At 46.0% G+C, this 19,360-nt stretch overlaps 1 protein-coding gene across 3 annotated transcripts in view; it reads right to left on the reverse strand.

Moving 5' to 3' along the window:
* ATP6V0A2 (ATPase H+ transporting V0 subunit a2) overlaps positions 1 to 16,878 on the reverse strand; it is a 44,495-nt gene extending 27,617 nt beyond the window's left edge. For 2 of the 3 annotated variants that reach the window (XM_043557371.1, XM_043557370.1), the window contains exons 1-6: positions 16,548 to 16,858; positions 10,648 to 10,726; positions 7,714 to 7,811; positions 5,581 to 5,718; positions 4,783 to 4,871; positions 3,876 to 4,002 (exon numbers count right to left, since the gene is read on the reverse strand). In XM_043557371.1, coding sequence (XP_043413306.1) covers positions 3,876 to 4,002; positions 4,783 to 4,871; positions 5,581 to 5,718; positions 7,714 to 7,811; positions 10,648 to 10,726; positions 16,548 to 16,664 — 648 coding nt within the window. In that variant the 5' untranslated portion in view covers positions 16,665 to 16,858. Of the gene's footprint in view, positions 1 to 3,875; positions 4,003 to 4,782; positions 4,872 to 5,580; positions 5,719 to 7,713; positions 7,812 to 10,647; positions 10,727 to 16,547 lie in introns of all 3 variants that reach the window. The other variant, XM_043557369.1, reaches the window with a different exon arrangement.
* Positions 16,879 to 19,360: the final 2,482 nt, after the last annotated feature.

Here is a 19,360-nt window from a genome sequence, read left to right on the forward strand (position 1 = left end):
CCAGGTCGACGTTACTGGCCCGCACCTGACGAGATGCACTGAGATGGCCAGAGCGTCACTTCCAAGGTGTCTCTGCCAAGAACATATGGCCCGAGTCTGGTGGTGACGAAAACATCAAGTGGCCCAGAGGGATGGGGTCAGCCTGTTCCAGACGCGACTACAGACCCAGGGAAGGTGCTGGATCAGGAAGGAAGAAAGGCAAACTGCTGGGAGGTGGGCATGGCAAGTTCGGAGTGTTCAAAAGAGCTACACCCGTGCTCTTTCCCTCTTTCGGAGGGGCCCCCCGTGGTTGTGGAAGAGTGTCCTTGCTTGGGGGTACCCGCACTGGAGTGACCCAGGGGTGACAGAGTCTATGGCTTCCTTGTAGAAAGTGTGCAAAGAGCCTAGAGAAAACGGGAAGAGACTCACAGAGAGAGCACACGGGTGACAAAGCAAATGTGGGAACCTGTTAACGACAGGGAAATGTGGGTGAAGGGATATGACAAGTCTCTGTTCTCTTCTGGCAACTTTTCTGTAAACTGAAATTATTTCAAAATAAGTAATTGAAGAAACGAAACAGGGGGAAGAAAGAAACGGCATTCATAGTACACCTGACCTCGAAGATTCCATAACAGTTTTAACAACAGTACCATGTCAACCACCTCGGGCGTAAGAAGGCACAGGGACAGTTCACAACACGAAATACAAATCATAAAACCCAGTGAAATCGCCGGAGTCCAGCATCGCATCTAGTAACCAGACCGACAAGGGGAAAATGGCCAGCAATAAGCTCTGGGGTCGGTAATGACACTAAGGGATCAGAACACACAAATCCTAGAACCGGAGAAGTTGCCAAATCGTTGCCAAATCGAACCCCCAGAACAAGCACTAAAAGAATAACACGCTGAAATGTCAGCAGTGGCTCTTTCTGAACAGGACCACAGGGGATAGATTTTCTCCTTCACGTTTTCGGTACTGTTCCCAATTTTCTACAACCAGCATGCATCTCTTTTGTAATTATGGAGAAATTGCTGTATTTTCAAGATACACATCTCTCTAATCCACTTCTCTTTCTTCACAGGTACTTAATGCCTTTTCACATAGCTGGTAAAAGCCTGCCATAAAAGAGCTTAGAAATATATAATATATATATATATATATATGAGAATGACTGATAGGTCCTCTTAATAAAGAAAAAGCTCAATGGCGCCTGGGTGGCTCAGTCAGTTGAGCATCTGACTCTTGATTTTGGCTAAGGTCATGATCTCATGGTTGTGGGGTCAAGCCCATCATCAGGCTCCCAGGTGAGCTGAGCACAGAGCCCGATTAAGATTCATCTGCATTCTTCCTCTCTCAATCTCTCTTTCTTCTGCCCCTCTCCCTCTCTCTCTTTAAAAAAAAAAAATAATAGGGGCGCCTGGGTGGCGCAGTCGGTTGAGCGTCCGACTTCAGCCAGGTCACGATCTCGCGGTCCGGGAGTTCGAGCCCCGCGTCGGGCTCTGGGCTGATGGCTCGGAGCCTGGAGCCTGTTTCCGATTCTGTGTCTCCCTCTCTCTGTGCCCCTACCCCGTTCATGCTCTGTCTCTCTCTGTCCCAAAAATAAATAAAAACGTTAAAAAAAAAAAAATTAAAAAAAAAAATAATAGAGGCGCCTGGGTGGCTCAGTCGGTTGCGCGTCCGACTTCAGCTCAGGTCACGATCTCGCGGTCCGTGAGTTCGAGCCCCGCCTCGGGCTCTGGGCTGATGGCTCGGAGCCTGGAGCCTGCTTCCGAGTCTGTGTCTCCCTCTCTCTCTGCCCCTCCCCCGTTCATGCTCTGTCTCTGTCTCAAAAATAAATAAACGGTTAAAAAAAAAAATTTTTTTTTAAATAATAAAAAAAAATAATAAAATAAAGGAAAAGAAAAAGCGCAAAAGAATAGGTAATGCCACTGCAGAATGGTTTCTATCTTCAATTTTACATACAGAGGTCCTAAAGGTCACAGTTGAAGGACAAAGAAACAGATTGCTAGTGGCAGTTAGAGGAGCCACAAAAGAGTAGAAAAGATCACAGGTGGACGGTTAATGAACAACTTGACTGATTAGATTTTCACACATTAGGTTAAACATGCGTGGTTTTTTCAGGCTAAAGTTTATGAAAATCCATTTCACAGCCAAATTCCTCTTTATGTGTCACAACTACTATGGGACATACAGTAATCTTACAGCCAAAATTCCTGAGGCAAATTTAGAAAAAAACAAAACAACCCACAAACCCTTTCCTCAAAATTAAGAAGCTAAAGTTCCTCTTCCACCTTTAATAAGATCAGTTCATCCTCATTTAGAGCAATATAGTTATTTTTATTGTAAAATCTAAAAAAAAAAAATCATAGAGATTTGAAAGAGTGATGATGGCTCTTTCTCTCTCCTGCCCCTCTACTTCCCTTCCTGAATAATTCAGTCCTAAAGCCTTAAGTGCATGTGCAGGGATGGACCCAGAAGGAGGGGAAGACCAAAAATGGCCTGGGCAAAGCCAGAGCTGAAGCAAGGTGGGCAGAGCATCTACGTAGGGGAGCGGCCCAGGCAGGGTGAGGAGGGCACCCACACCAGGGGCCCACCTGGCATGGGGAACTCAGGGCTCCGCACAGGGGGATGTGGGGGTGGCAAAAATGAGACACTGACAGGAAGGTCGGTTACAGGCGAGAGGACTGAAAATAAGTAAAAATACTACAACAACAGGAGCCGTGTTTCTCACCATCAAAGGAAAACGTTACAAAAACAGAAATGGAGGATCTGAGACTGAATTCTGTGGTGTTGGATTGGAATTGGATGCGAACTCACAGTTTTCAGTATGTACGCACAGGCCCAGAAATAAAGTTGTGTGTGTGTGTGTGTGTGTGTGTGTGTGTGCACGCCCTAGAGCTGTCCAGTGACAGACTGGGGAACACAACTCCTCAATTGACAACGGGCATATCCAGAGACTACACCTTGGCTTCTAAATACCATTCTCCACTAAAGAGTGCCAGGCTCGTAGAGAAATGGCCGATTCCACGGCTGTGTGAGAGGATTACAAAATGAATCTGGACAGCTTGTTGTGCTCAAAAGCACAAGCGCTCCAAAAATGATGGCAGCACAGAAAAAAGGACATAACAGCCAGCGTGAATGGGCCCCGAGTGGCCAAATCTAGAGAATTTTAATATCAAAATAAATAATTACAGTAAGAGTATAATTCATTGAATCAAACGGGAAACAAAGAACTGAAAATCTGGTAAGGAATGGGATAGGTACAGCGTTTCAAAGCACTTCCCCTAAAACACTTATTAATTATAAGGAAAAGGAGTGACTTCACAGTGAAGTCGAGGAGTCACCACCTCGGCCAAGTGATCAAAGCGACGTTACCAACAATGGGACAGACTAAATCGTGTGCCCACGAGGATGCAGGGAGGAGAACACAGCGTCGCTCCTGCAAAAGACGCACGACCTGAATCTAATCCTGGGAAAACAGCAGACAAACCCAAATGCAGAGACATTCTACAAAACGACAACAACAACTGGTCTATAATCATTTTCAAATGTCAAGGTCGTGAAAGTCAAGAGAAGACTGAGAAACTGTCCCAGAATGAAGGAGACCAAAGAGACGTGACAATTAGATCCAAACTGTGGTTCAAAGCTAGACTGTCTGTGGTACGACGGGGGAAACCTCAATGGGGTCTGAGGCTCGGACGGCAGCAACGTGTCTACGGTGACTTCCCGGCTGCCGTCGAGGAGAAAGTCCTAGACTTCAGAGCTACACCTGAAGGTACTCGAGGATGATAAGCCATCAGGTGAACACCCCACTCTCAAGCGGCTCCCCGTGCACTGTGCCCCCAACTCTGCTGCCAGTCTGTCGTGGTTAAAAGGCGATCGGGACGTCGACTCACGGTTTCAGGGTCCTCGAGGGGCTCATCCAGTTCTGCATAGGTCACGATGGTGTACCCTTTGCAAACCCTCCACAGCATTTTCTCAAATGCTTCAACTTTCCCTTGGTTAATTAGGCCGGATACAAACCTATGAGACAATAAAAGCAACCTGCAGTCAATTGAAAAGCAATTGAATCCTCAAATTGCATTAAAAGGAGAAATGAAGACTTTCGTTTCTGGAAAAATGGTGAAAAGGGTATCTGGAAAGCCCTCCAAATGCAAAGTATCTAAAATGCTGGGTCAAAAATTTTTGAAACACCCTTTAAAATGTATAGCTGGGGCGCCTGGGTGGCTCAGTTGGTTAAGTGTCCAACTCTTGATTTTGGCTCGGGTCGTATCTCACGGTTCTGGAGTTCGAGCCTCTCGCTGGGCTCCGTGCTGACAGCTCAGACCCTGGAGCCTGCTTCGGATTCTGTGTTCCATCTCTCTCTGCCCTCCCCCCGCCACTCACGCTCTGTGTGTGTGTGTGTCTCTCTCTCTCTCTCTCTCTCTCAAAAATAAATAAACGTTTTAAAAAAATTAAAAAATCAATTAATTAACGAACTCAGTTTAGCCCCTATGTTTCCACCAAACAAAATAGGACTTGATGAGTCACTGACCTATTATGGTAGGCTTATTGATATAACACTGAATGGCATAAACGTCCCTTCTTTCCAGCTCATTATACTGAAAGAAGAAATCCCCACGGTATTTAGCTAAAAAGTCAATACAGCTGAATACTCCAACTCAGCAAATACAGGAGCACAGTGTCTTCTTAAACAGACATGCACTCTCTTTCACTCCGTCACAGGCCTTCAAACGGTAGCTCTCATCCCTCCACTGACGACAAGGACAGCGATGCTCGGCCCCCCCGGTGGTTGTCACCTACCCCAGTTTTGCTCCCAGCCTCTGCATACAGCTGTAGTCCAACAAGGAATCATTCTCTAAGGGAGGGAATTCTTCGTAAGTAGGTTCAAACTACAAAGAAATATGAAACCAAGTGCGTCTTATTAAAAGTGACACTTTATTTCCCACGTCACGTTTCCAAACAAGTTTATAGGGCATCCTAACTGGGTGCCAGATCTGGACGCCGACACCCCAAGACAACTTAGACGTGGAACACAGCTCTGGTAAATAAAAACGATCATTGCCCCCGTCCCTTTTTTTATCAGCTACTTGAAGTCGTTCACTAGAGATACAGTTACAATTTATGTCGCCGCCTCGCTCGGAGACAGAGTGCTCAGTCAGATGTCACCACGCCAAACGAAACGGCCCTGACAGAACAGACTCCCCTCCCTACTCAGCTGAGGACAGACTATTATGTAGACTGTTTCTACTCTTACAAAGACTTTTTTGTTAATTCTTTTACTCTTAGTAATTTGGCGAAGAAAAAAAAAAAAATACCTAAATTTTAGAGCTCAAACTCTACTTTCCCATTTTTTCCCTCATGAACATAAAAAGATTTTTCTCAACTGAAAACTAAAGATTTTACAAATAGGAAGTATCGTTATCGCTAAATCAACCCACACGGGGAAACACTTTTTTTTTTTTCATGCCGTATAATCCGACTGAAAAATAAAGCTAAGATCAAAATGAACCTGTTTGATAACGAACAGCCGAAAGAGAAACCTTCCGGGAACGAGAGTTTTACAAAAGAAATGCACTTCCTCACGTGTGTGGTCAGTACCTCCACGTTTCGTTTAACGAAGGTTTTTGTCACTCTGAGCATGTGAGTGTACTCAATCAGTTCAAGCAGGTTCTTCCTCAGTTTCTCCTTGTTCTTGGTGACTTCTCTCAGCTCAACCTCGAGCTTCTGCAGCTGCTCCTAAAGCAAAAGAGCAGTTACTTAAGAGGACAGGTCCGTTCCAAGTGTAGTTTCGTCATTTTCTCACACACTTACTAGAGCCAGGACAGGGCTTAACAAGCCAGAATCCGATAGTCGCACAGGGATACGGAAGCATGCAGAGATTTTAAAGGTCCACCGTTCATGGTTTCGTACTGATTCAGGGAACTCCTAAGAAGCTGACACCACGCACAATGGAGGTGTCGCAGGTGATGACTCACGGTACCCTGGGCTGGCCTGGCCTGATCTCAGCCGCCACCACTTGTGTGGATTTTCCTTCATCTGCTTACCCACTGTCACACATCAAACAGTCTCCTTCTTTCAAGTCTACATTTCTGTTTATTTGCAACACAGAAAAAAACTGAGGTCACCTTTTCGGAGCATGAATATTCCCAGCCTCTAGTTACGAGGCTGCATGTATAGGGGCGCCTGGGTGGCTGAGTCGGTTAAGCATCCGGCTTCGGCTCGGGTCATGATCTTGCAGTTCATGAGTTCGAGCCCCGCGTCGGGCTCTGTGCTGACAGCTCAGAGCCTGGAGCCTGCTTCGGATTCTGTGTCTCCCTCTCTCTCTGCCCCTCCCCCACTCATACTCTCCTTCTCTTTCTCTCAAAAATAAACAGTAAAAAAAAAAAAAAAAAAAAAAATTAAAAGTTAAAAGTTAAAAAAAAAGAGTCTACATGTATAAGTTGCGCTTATACGATTAATTGGGCTGAAGGATGCCCTGAGATCGAATCTTCTTTCATAATCAATTACACTGCAGGCATCTTTCTTTAACAATACTTAAGTATTCGAACAACAGAGGCAGAGATCTGTAGAACAAATCCCTGACTCACTGAAAACTTGTATGCAAACAAATCCCTTGACATACTACCTCCATTACTTGTGCTCTGCCTTTTACGAAAACTATAAAAACTCAGTAATCACCGAAATTGTCATTATATCACAAACAACCCATCCAACAGGCCAAACCAGATGACCGCTTTCAACTCATCTGATTGTACAATTCTCTCTCAAGCCCACTCATATAACAAATGTTAAGTGACTTCCTCCCAGATAAACAGAGCGGCCAGCCATGGAATGGTCCTGGCTACACAATACTGATTGTTTCAGAAGAGCTCTAAGGGGCTCTAGTCTAGTTCCCAGTGCGATGAACTATCAGATGATCGACACAGACCTCGGGGGATAAGTCACAGGGGCGCTGACTAACAAGACAAGCCAGGGTTCTTGGGAGGAACGCTGTATACCTGAGACACTGAACTCAGGGACAAGGAATTGTTTGCTGCTGACCTGGAATAACCTATCACCTTCATACTAGCTTCTGAGCATAGAGGGGAGGTCCGTGAGTCTGACAGAAGGCAAAGGGCCCAGGACTGAAGATTCCCTTACTCACGCCAGGAGAGGCATGCTAAAGCCCGGATAAGCCCGGAACGTACTTTCAGAAACATTACCTGACTAAGCACCCCATTTCACAACCCAATTTTCATTAGCTTCAGCTCAACACCAGCTGGAAAGGGAGCGTGCATCTTACATTTTACAAGAAAACTAAATTACACTTAAAATTTGGAGGGCTGGGCACTTGGGTGGCTCAGTTGCTAAGCATATAACTTCGGTTCAGGTCATGATCTCAAAGCTCGTGAATTCGAGTCCTACATCAGGTGAGCTCGAATCCCGCTTCAGTTGAGTTCAAGCCCCACTTCTCTCTCTCTCTCTCTCTCTCTCTCTGTCTCTCTCTCTCTCTCTCTCCTTCTAACCCTCCTGGATTCTTTCTCTGCCCCTCGCTCACTTCTGCCCCTCCTCTCTCTCAAAACAAAAAACAACAAAAAAACAAAACTTGGAGGGCTAACCATAGCATTGTTCTTTAGTTTTCATTCCATGGTTTTGAGAAGAAAACCCGACAAGCCCTGGACGATATAAACTCAGCAGACGAGCAGTGTCTGCGATCAGCGACCTAAAACAGCTTCTTCAGAAACACATTACCTGCATTTCTAGGACTTGTTTCAGAGGGGGTGCAGGAGGACTGGTCTCTCCCTCAGGCAGGGGAATATCAGCTCTATTAATTTCCTGTACCAAATATGCTGTGGGAATAAAAGGTAAACAAATTAGACTCAAAAACCCACTCTAAGACATTTCGGTCAGAACATTTTCCATCCCAACCATTCCTGGGTCGCCTCAAAATTAATGTCTGAATGCACAGAAGTCTTGCTTACTCCAACTGACTTATAAAAAGCCTTTTACAACCTCGCTTCCAAAGATCTACAAAATTATACCACCTACAGAGGTGAGCACGCAGTGACAAGATAGACGATAACCTGACAAACATTCCCTGAAATCCCCCAAGTCTCCTTTATGTCTGAGACCCTAGTTAAAGAACTCTGGAGTCGCAGCTGTTTCCGTACCTGCAGATGAGACGCACTCAGAAGTGCAGGATAAGCCAGGGACAGACCTAGAATCGTCCCCACCGGAGACAGCAGCGGGACTCCCTGGCAGGTGCCGTCAGGAGGAAGTAAGTATCCCCCAGGAGAAGCACAGCCTCTAGCAGCGCACGGAGCCCTGAGGGCACTGGGCAGAGAGCCAGGCTCTCCGGAGAGCTCCGCGCTGGCCAGGCTGTTCGGACTCACAACAATCCGCGCTGCTTCCCTACTTATGTCAACAGCCAGATTCATAAAACTCGCAGTGAACCAGGCAAATTTCTTCAGTTTACGTTTTCAATGCCATGAAGCATCCTTGTCCTTAGGATGCAAGTCACGCCTGGTAGAGTCATAACCGGATAGAATATCTTGGAGAAGGGTTACTAGTTATTTTATTGAGAGAAAGAAACAGAAAGGTGAGGATGTCTCCCTAACAGGATAGCAAAGGAAGCACGGGGCTTAAGAGGTCTCCGGAAATGGGATACAAATCGTTTCACCAATTAAACCTAATTTACTTGGGAAATCTGTTTTCCTTTTTGAAGTCTATGTGCTTTTTGAAACAGTGTAAGCTATAGGAAGTCCTACACGTGCCTAATGTGGTGTCATTGCCTTTAAAAACCTCATTCCTAATCCACGACCTGCCCAAGGACTCACTATATTGCAAAGAAAGGAACATGACGTCACTCTATCATACGCGACCCACACAAGGAACCAGGACTTCAAACAATATGCAAGGAATAGATTTCAGATCATTAAAAGTGTTTTGGCCTTAAAAATCTCCAATTAAATCATAAAATCCAGGGTGCCTGCATGGCTCACTTGGTTGAGTATCTGACTCTTGATTTCGGCTCAGGTCATGATCTGAGGGTTGTGGGATTAAGCCCCGTATTGGGCTCTGCACTGGGCGTGGAGCCTGCTTGGGATTCAATCTCTCTCTCTCTCTCTCTCTCTCCCTGTCTCTCTCTCTGTCTCTCATTCTCTCTCACTCTGCTCCTCCCCCTCCCTCTCTCTCAAATAAAAAAAATAAAATAAATTTCAAAAAGATAAAGACCCACAATAAATATTAGCTATTAGGAATCATTCCAGGGGCACCTGGGTGGCTCAGTTGGTTAAGCATCCAACTTCAGCTCAGATCATGATCTCACAGTGTGTGAGACTGAGCCCGGTGTTCAGCTCTGTGATAACAGCAGAGAGCCTGCTTGGGATTCTCTCTCCCTCTCTAAATAAATAAATAAATATATATATATATATTTATACATATAAACACATATATATATATGTATGTAAATAATATGTATGTATATACATACATATGTATGTAAATAATATGTATGTATATATGTATATATATATATGTGTGTGTGTAAATAAAATTTTTTTAAAAAGTTATTTCGAAAGTCATATTCGGTCCCTTCCTTGGCTCACTCATCCCCATGTTTTTCTGTTCATCCTTCTTTTTTTTTCTTAATGTTTATTTATTTTTGAGAGAGAGAAAGAGTGCAAGCAGGGGACGGGCAGAGAGAGGGAGACACAGAATCCGAAGCAGGCTGCAGGCTCTGAGCTGTCAGCGCAGCAGGACTCGAACTCAGTAACTCTTAGATCATGAACTGAGCCCACGTCAGACGCTTAACTGACTCAGCCACCCAGGCACCCCTCTTTCATCCTCCTAAAAAAAAAAAGTTTTGTACTTCAGTAGGTGGTATGCAATCATCCTCTCCCTCCCCCCATTTCGGTCAGAACTTCACACTGGAATTGATAGTGATGACTATCTTAGGCTAAGATGGTAAATAGGCTATCTTAGGCTAAGATAGATAAAGCAAGTAGCCTTGAGCTACTGAGCTGTGAAGCTTAACCGTCAAGGGAACACTGATCTAACACCTTTGCAAACAAAGCCAATCTGTCATTTCATGCCTCCCTTGATCTTTGGTATAATTTTAAGTAACATGTATACAATGTCTTCAATTATGACAAACTACAAGGGATTGGCTACCTAAATTATAACACATTAATCTCATGAAATACTAGGCAGCCATTAAAAATGATGCTGCGTCTAGGGTGCCTGGGTGGCTCAGTTAAGTGACCTACTGTTGGTTTCGGCTCAGGTCACGGTCCCTCTCCACTGCTGATACAGAGCCTGCTTGGGATTCTCTCTCTTCCTCTCTCTCTGCCCCTCCCACGTCTCTCTCTCTCTCAAAATAAATAAATAAACTTTAAAAAAAAAAAAAGATGATGAGGGGTCCATCTGTTTATTGATACGAAAAGATGTTACAGGACTTCCTGAGAAACAGCTGACAACAAAATAGCCTGATAGTTATATATGTGAATCCTTACTTTTATAGGTAAAGAGTCAAAAGTACAGGATGGTGAGTTCTTTTTTCCTTTTTGCTGGCCTATATTTCCTAATTTTTCTAAAGTGAACAAGGCTTGCTTATATAGAAATAATTAAGTTAGTAAAATAAACTTAACCCCCCAAAATAACAAAATAAAATAAAATAAAACTTACCTAATATTCGTTCTAGTTCTTCACACCTCTTCACCTCACCAACAAATTTTCTTTGGAAGGAACTTACATTCTGGTTGAGCTGAGAAAAGGATGAAAAATTTGCTCTGAAATTTCTAAAATGTACAGGTAAATGTGATTCTAAGAATAAAATATGATGGGCAAGGCTTTAGGGAAAAGTACATCCTCACACACTAACTGGATGGGAGTGGGAACCAACACAGCTTTTCTGGAAAGCGGCTTGGCAACTCTTACCAAAAAAAGCCTGAAAAATACCCTTTGGCCCAGAAACATCCCATGAAGAAAATTAACCTAAGCAAAAACCTATGGATACCTACAAAACTTACCAAGAAGAACGTCAACCTCAGGGATAGAAGAAAAAATTATTAACAATACAAAATTGGTCAAAGAGCTTATGGTCCACACGCAGACCATAGCACACTGCTCGGCGATCAAGAGGAACACCCCACTGACGCACCAAACACCGCGATGACTCTCGGAAACAATGCGAGTGTGTCTTTCAAGAAGACGCTAAAGGCCACATACGGCGTGATTCCCTTTCCATGAAATGTCCCGGAAAGGCAAATCTAGAGGCGGAAAGTAGACCAGTGACTGCCTGGGGCTGGAGGCAGGTCTGGGGATTAACTGTATGTAAGCACAAGCGACCTTACTGGGGGATATAATGTTCTACTAACGCTGGATCGTGGTGATGGACGCCTAAGTCAATTTCCTAAAAAACAATGAAATGTACACTTGAAATGGGTGAATTCTATGATACAGATCAATAAAGGGGTATAAAAATTATGGTTCGTATAACTGATTATTATGCCCTTATTAAAACTTATGTTTTAGGGGCGCCCGGGTGGCTCAGTCGGTTAAGCGTCCGACGTCCGCTCAGGTCATGATCTCACAGTTCGTGAGTTTGAGCCCCGCGTCGAGCTGTGTGCTGACAGCTCAGAGCCCTGAGCCTGCTTCGGATTCTGTGTCTCCCTCTCTCTCTGCCCCTCCCCCACTCGCACTCTGTATCTCTCAACATTAATAAATGTTAAATAAATGTTAAAAAAAGTTTTTCTTAATTATGTCTTAAATGACTGAGGTATTGGATTCTATTAAGAAATCATTATTGGGGCACCTGGCTGGCTCAGTCAGAAGAGCGTATGACTCGACCTCGGGGTCGTGAGTTCAAGCCCATGTTGGGTGCAGCGGTTACTTAAAACTTAAAAAAAAATAGAAACCATAGGGGCGCCTGGGTGGCTCAGTCAGTGAGCATCCGACTTTGGCCTAGGTCATGATCTCACTGGTCCCATGTTCGAATGCCGCACTGGCCTCTGTGCTGACAGCTCAGAGCCTGGAGCCTGCTTCAGATTCTGTGTCTCCCTCTCTCTCTGCTCCTCCCCCACTCACACTCTGTCTCTTTCTCTCAAAAATAAACATTTAAAAAATAGAAAGTATTACATAAAAATTTAAGTATAATAATGATATTGTGGTTATGATTTGTTTTATTCTTTTTACCATTTATTTTTGAGACAGAAAGAGACAGGCTGTGAGTGGGGGAGGGGCAGAGAGAGAGGGAGACACAGAATCCGGAGCAGGTTCCAAGCTCAGATCTGTCAGCACTGAGCCCAATATGGGGTTCAAACTCACAATCTGTGAGAGCATGACCTAAGCCAAAGTCAGACGCTTAACTAAATGAGCCACCCAGGAGTCCCTGTAGTTATGATTTTTAACTGTCCTTACTTTTTAGAGATAATTATGGAGATATTTATGAAAGAAATTATACACACGAGATTTGCTTCAGAATAATCTGGTCTGAGAGGGGAGGGACAGATTTTGTCTGGAGGTGGAAGGCTGCAATGAGGGGCCATGAATTTATGTTACGGGTCCACAGGAACTCACTGTTCCCACTCTTCCCTCTACTTAACTTCTAATACAAAGCTTAAAACAATAAAATACACACACGTGTATACATACGTACACATATAGTGAAAGAAAATGTAATGAGGAAATCAGTTCTGATTTGTGTCTGGAAAAAATTAAAGATATGTTCAGTGTGGTTCCAATTATATGAAAATACGTATATATGTACATTTTAAAACATTATTAGAAAAATAATGTTAAACCAATATTAACGAAAAAGTTGGAGTGTTTATTTCTAGATAATAGGATCATAGAGGTTAGTAACTTATTCTTAGGTTTTCTAAGTTTCCCACAATGGACATTTATTATTTTATAACAAAAAAAGGTTACAGTGATCACTCGTGTTGGAAGGCATTTAAGGCAAGAATTTTATCTTTCCTGCACCCCATCACTTATGTTGGGCACTCTCAGAAACCACAATTAGATAAGAGCTTGCCATGAAACTGCCCAAACCGGGAAGAGTCGACCCCAAACTCTCAGTTCTCGTTCAGTTTTTCTAATTTTTTTAAAAGGATTAACCAGAAGTAAGGTAAAAATTCCCATTTCACTTCTGCTTGTCACATTCACATTCATTTCTGGGATCACACTAATCTCAAGTAACCGCTTTCAAGTTCGTCATGACTCAGGCACAATCCGCAGAGCCCAGAATGAAAAGGAAGTGATGCATCCCAAGCGGTCTACAGACGATGGCACTGCCCCATTTCAGGGCTTTTTTTCTTCAACATCAAACACTGGCGAACTCCACGTGGACACGGTGGTTCCACAAACAGTAGACTCTTTATGAGGAGGCCAATTTCTGCGGCAACAATACAAACGTATTTGGGTGTGACACACACCACCCCCACCGTCTCACCTGGCTTTTTCTGCCACGGTTTCTTTTACAGAATCTCGTTTCTGTTTTCTTTTTAGGGAGGCAATGTCACCCTACGTCTAGGCCAGTGACAGGAAGCACAGTAGTGCCCCTTGTCCACAGTTTACCCTTTCCAGGGTCTCAGATGCCCGCGGTCAACCCTGGTGGCGAAGCAGACAATCCCCCCTCTGGCACTTCCCCAGGTCAATAGCAGTGCCACATCACGGCCCAGTGCCTACATCATTTGCCTCACTTCCTCTTGTCACGTGGACGTTTTATCGTCTCACATCATCGAAAGAAGAGGGGTGAGGGGCGCCTGGGTGGCGTAGTCGGTTAAGCGTCCGACTTCAGCCAGGTCACGATCTTGCGGTCCGTGAGTTCGAGCCCCGCGTCGGGCTCTGGGCTGATGGCTCAGAGCCTGGAGCCTGTTTCCGATTCTGTGTCTCCCTCTCTCTCTGCCCTTCCCCCGTTCATGCTCTGTCTCTCTCTGTCCCAAAAATAAATAAACATTGAAAAAAAAAATTAAAAAAAAAAAAAAAAAAAAAGAAGAGGGGTGAGTACAGGACAAGAAGATAAACTGACAAGAGATGTAACTCACATATATCCTCGCAAACACATTCACATAATTGTTATTACGGTACATTTTATAATTGTTCTATTGCTGTCAATCTCTGACAGTGCCTGAGCCATGAATTACAGTGGGCCACAGTACGTATGCACAGGAAGAGATACAATATGGACAACGTTCAGTACGATCCGCGGTTCCGCGGTTTCGGATAGCAACCCACCTACTGGGGGTCTTGGAACACATCTCCACAGATCGGGGGGAACTATAGTGTATTTTAATGCAGACTCATTTCAAGACTAAACTCCAACGTATAATTTCTTTTTTTTTTTTTAATTATTTACTTATTTATTTTAAATGTTTATTCTTGAGAGAGAGCAAGCAGGGTAGGGGGCAGAGAGAGGGGACAGAGGATCCAAAGCAGGCTCCGTGCTGATGGCGCAGAGCCCGATGTGGGGCTCGATCTCATTAACTGTGAGATCGTGACCTGAGCCGAAGTCAGAAGCTCAACGGACTGAGCCACCCAGGCTCCCCGAGGCTAACAACCTTCAACCCAGAAAAACCAGCAGAGGCTACCCGGTGCAGGTTTCACTGATACGCACACTAGTCATCTTCCTACTCCAGCAGCTCAAGGGCTACTGGGGAAAATTGTTCTCAGACTGCAGACTGTCAGAAGAGGGAGATGAACTTGCCCTTCACTGAGACCCCTGGGCTAGGGGAATAACCTTCTTTTCCAAGTCTTCTCATGGGCTGTCACTACAGCAACCCTGCGCCTGCCTCCTTGCCCTCAGGAGTACTAAAAAGGAAAATCATAGAGCCTATGCAAGCCAGAAAAGACTGATGTTAGTTATCCCAGCCAGTGAAGGCAAAGTCAGTGAGGAATTCCGGAAAGGGGCAAGAAATGTGTCAGATGTTACGGAGCTTTTACTCTAGGCACCCATGCTGTTTGACAGTCAACCCAAACACACACAGCTGAGCTCTTCATATGCACTTTTTTCTTTCTCTGATTTTCAGATAAGGATCCCAATATACCCTACTACCTAATGTAATGGCGCTCAGTGAAACTTGCATCTTTGTAATTAGGGCCTTTGTTCAAACCTCTAAGATTTAAGCTTGATAATATCAGTCTCTCTCAACTTGAGTACTAACAGGAAGGAACAAATCTACCAGTTATACAGAAGGGAGCCAGTTTCGCTCCTGTTTCCTGAATCCTTCCGGTGCTACTCACAGCTGATCACAGCCCCTACCAGGTAAGTGGGTACCATGAACTGAAGCCCAAGTGGCTCCAGGAAACAGGAAGAGATCTGGGCCTTCCCTGCAGCCTCGGCTGTCATTCAAGACTTTCTTCCTGACCTTGTAATTCCTCTGGAGCCGACCCAAGGGTCACTGATATCAGATCTCGGGTAGGGGTGTTCCCTTTTGAAATGAAGGGCCCCTCAGAGAGATGAAGGGAAACAACCAGAAGACGCAAGTTGTGGCCCGGGAAATAAAATGTTCCCCTGAAAGGACTTCCAGTTCAATCGCTAAGTATTAGATCCTGCAATACTCCCCTTCCACGCCTTGTTCTTTTCACAATCCCTGTCCACAGAGTGTGTTTGTCTGTCTCCTCCGAGGCTACGCGCAACAAGAACACAAGGACCTTGTCCACCTTGCTCACCACTGAGTTGCTAGCACGAAAAACACTATCTGGAACAGAGCAAACGCTCAATAAAGGCTTGTTCCTTCATTCAACAAATGCCTATTAATGCCCACAAATGGCAGGGGCTGTGCTAAGTCTTGGGGAATCAGGAGTGAACAAGTCAGAAGAGGCCCCTGGCCCTGGGGGCTGACAATCCATGGTGTAGACAAATAATAAACAAGTAAACGTACATAAACAAGTGTCTATCCCTACCTGCTGGGAAGACAACTCCCACTCCTTATCAGGCAGCCGTATGCACATCACACACCAGTGAACAAAACCGACAGAAACCCCCTCCCCTCCACGTGCTCACACCAAGCTCATTCCCAATCCGGGGTCTGGGCTCCTTCGGTTCCCTCCGTCTGGGACCCTGTTCCCCCAGATCTTCCAGGACCAGCTCTTTCCCATTCAGACTTCATCCTGGCTTAAACGTCACCTCCTCAAAGAGGCCTTCCTTGACCACCCGACCGTAGTTACCTTCACAGAAAACATTTTGTTCACGTATTTGCTTAATATTTGTCCCCGCCACCCCCGTAAGTTCCAGGACTCCAAAAGGCCTCACAGATTTTGCCCTCCCGTCTAGCGCTGTGCCTGGCACGGAGTCGGCGCTCCGGAGCATCTGATGGCACTACCCGAAGTGGATGAAGCCTACACAGAGCGTTCCTAACCAACCCGGCCAAAGCCGCCGCGGACCAGACGCCCGGACCCTGGGATCGGGCTCCGCTCTGCGGAAGCTCGGGCCGGTCAGCCGGGCCCCAGCTTCCCCGCCCGCGAAACGGAGATAGCGACGCGCCCCTGCCCAGGAGCCCGCGGAAGGGAGGCCTGAGCGAAAGAAAGGCGGGATGCGGAGCCGGGCGGGCAGGTGCGGCCCGCGTCTCCCGGGCGACACTCACGTCTCGGAACTGGACCAGGCCCTTCTCGCCCAGGGCGCTGAGGCACTCGTAGGCCGTGCCGGACTGCAGGAAGAGCTGCGCCAGGCACATGGTCTCGCTCCGGAACAGGGACCCCATGGCTGGCCAGCCCGCGCCCCGGCGGGGCCCGACGGGCGGCGGCGGCTCCGGGCCGCTCGGGTCCGTGCGGTCAGCCGGGGCGACCGGGGCCTCGGGTTCCTCCTGCGGCCTGGCCGCCGCCGCGCACCATGGGGCTCCGAGCTGCAGCTGCCGCCCCCGGTCCTGCCACCGCGGCCCCGCTCCAGCCGCCGCCGCCACAGCGCGCGCGAGGCCCCGCCCCCCGGCTACAGCCGGTTCCGGTTCCGCCCTCCCGCGTGCGCCCGCCCCCCGCCGGCCGACCAATAGACGCCCGGAGTTACGGCCGCCGGCGACCGCGGCTGGGCCAACCCGCACAAATCCTGCGGCCGACGGACGCCTGCGGAGGCTCCCGGCAGAAAACGGCCCTTCGCTCAGCTCTTTAGAGCTTTCGAAAAGGAGTTTCATTGAGTTTGTGCCGTAAACCTCACCCATTTGAAGTATCCAATTCTGTTATTTTTAGTAAGGTTACAGAGTGGTTGTGCAGCCGTCATCACGATCCACTTTTAGAACATTTCCATCAACCCGAAAAGGATTCCACCTGCTCCGCGCAGTCAGTTCCCACTCCTTCCCTCCCCAGCTCTCGGCAATCGCGAAAGTCTAATCTCAGATCTGCCCTCTCGGGACATTTCATACCAGCGGAACTACGCCGCATCGTGGGTTCGCGGCTGGCTCCTGCTGGGTTCGCGGCTGGCTCCTGCAGCGGGGCCGTTCTCTCGGGTCCCGCCCCCCGTGCAGATCAGAAAGCGGGGTCGGCCGCCGGCACTGTCGCCTCCCCACCCCCGCACCGGCTCTGCGGATCCTCCCCACGGCAGCTACAGTGATCTCTGACACAGGACGAAAATCTGGTGCGGCCCAGTTTAAATTCTCTGGCTTTTGCCACTGCTTTCCAAATAAAATCCAAATTCCTTAGCATGGCCGGCAGGATCCCACAGGATCTGACCCCTCTATTCCCTCAAGCGCTCATCTCCATCGCCTAGCCCTGGTCTCCCTTTGCTCCGCCGCCCCTGCCTTCCGCTATCATCCCAGGTAGGTGCGCTTGAACTTGCTGATTCCTCCCTCTTCCTAGAACATCCCTCTCCTACACCCTCTCAAAGCTGGCTCCTCCGGGTCTAAGCTCAAATGTTCCAGCTTCTGAGGCTGTCCCCGACGCCTAGTTAAGGTAATCTCCCACCCCACTCCACCCCATCCTGTTTTTATTTTCATCACACCTACCACTGTCTGCAATTGTCTTGTCTGTATTTACTGCCAGTTTCCCCCCACTAGAATGTGAGCTCCACCAGACAAGGGACATTGCCTTGGTATCTCCAGCGTCCAGCATGTAGTAGCCACTCAATAAGTATTTCTCAACTGCATACGTGAATGTATAAACGTAAAAGTTAAAAACACATAGTAGGTCCCTCAGATGCCATTTTTCTGCCAAAGTGTGCGTTTCCCCTCTTAACTACAAAAGTCACCGTAACAAAGCCCACAAAATCAGGCTCGAGTATCTGTCATTTGGAAATTTGTCATTAATTTTCCAGAGCTAATTCACTAACTGCCGGAGAAAGACTTTCTGAATCACTACAATTAATTGATCAGTGGGCATTTCCTTTTATTTGACAAAGACAATTTTTTTTACACCTTCTATAGGATGTAATCACTTCAACCACAGAGATCCAAATCAAAGAAAAAGAGCAGCAGAAGGGAATCCAGTATTTCTCAATGAAATATAAATAGTGAGTGGTGTTGGGGGAGAAACTTTTTTATGTCATTAGTTACATGTTTAATATGAATTAGTAAAAAATAGAACTAGATTCACAGGTTTATATTGGAAAATGCAACAACACATTCGACATGTCTGGGAAGTCAGGAGGCACGAGGAATTCGATCAGCGTGTGAAAGGGAAGACGATCACTTTTCAAAATTAGGTTTACGGACAGTATACAAAGTCCGTACGAAACATGACTACATTTATCTGGCCCACAAAGAAAACTCCTGAGATTTGCTGTGTGGCCACGATAGGGCTGTGGTTGAAGACATCCATTTCCCCCAGTGACCCCTGCTTCATGCCATTTGTCCCCCTGGAAGGAGCCACAGGAGGAATTTCTGTCAAGGCTCAACTAGGAAAAACTGTCCTTCATTGAAAACCAGCTTATTTTAAATCCATGCACTTATGATTCCTGTAGCTAATCATACTTGGTTTTTTGTAAACTAAAGACTAAATAAGGGGTCTACCTTAGCTATATGCAAGGTCTTTGGTGTGTATTTTCACAGGTTTACCTTTACTCCTGATTTTGTTTACTCTCCTCTCAATATTACTTTCCTTCCCTCAGCCCCTCCCTCATCAATTTATTTTGTGTCTTTACACAAAATAATAGATTTTATAATATATACATCTTAAGGCTTTATGGATTTTTAATTCTTTCTTTAGAATAGAGGAAATTAATCAATTCAACAGAAATAAAAATTTAGAGAAAATACTAACTTTCTAAGGTAAGACTAATCTATTTGGACCAAAATTCCTCTGACTTTAGAAACCTGTGATACACTAAACCTTCTACTATTTATTTACCCAGCTGACCCTCTCGTGCATTTTGCTCAGCCTGGTCCAGCGGTGAGAATGCACGCCTCTCCTGCATTGCTCTGCACATCTGGATAGTTACATGTGTGGATTAAATTCGCAGTGCACTTAAGAAAAA

The sequence above is a fragment of the Prionailurus bengalensis genome, chromosome D3 (genome assembly GCF_016509475.1).
Source record: "Prionailurus bengalensis isolate Pbe53 chromosome D3, Fcat_Pben_1.1_paternal_pri, whole genome shotgun sequence".
NCBI classification, from domain to species: Eukaryota; Metazoa; Chordata; class Mammalia; order Carnivora; family Felidae; genus Prionailurus; species Prionailurus bengalensis.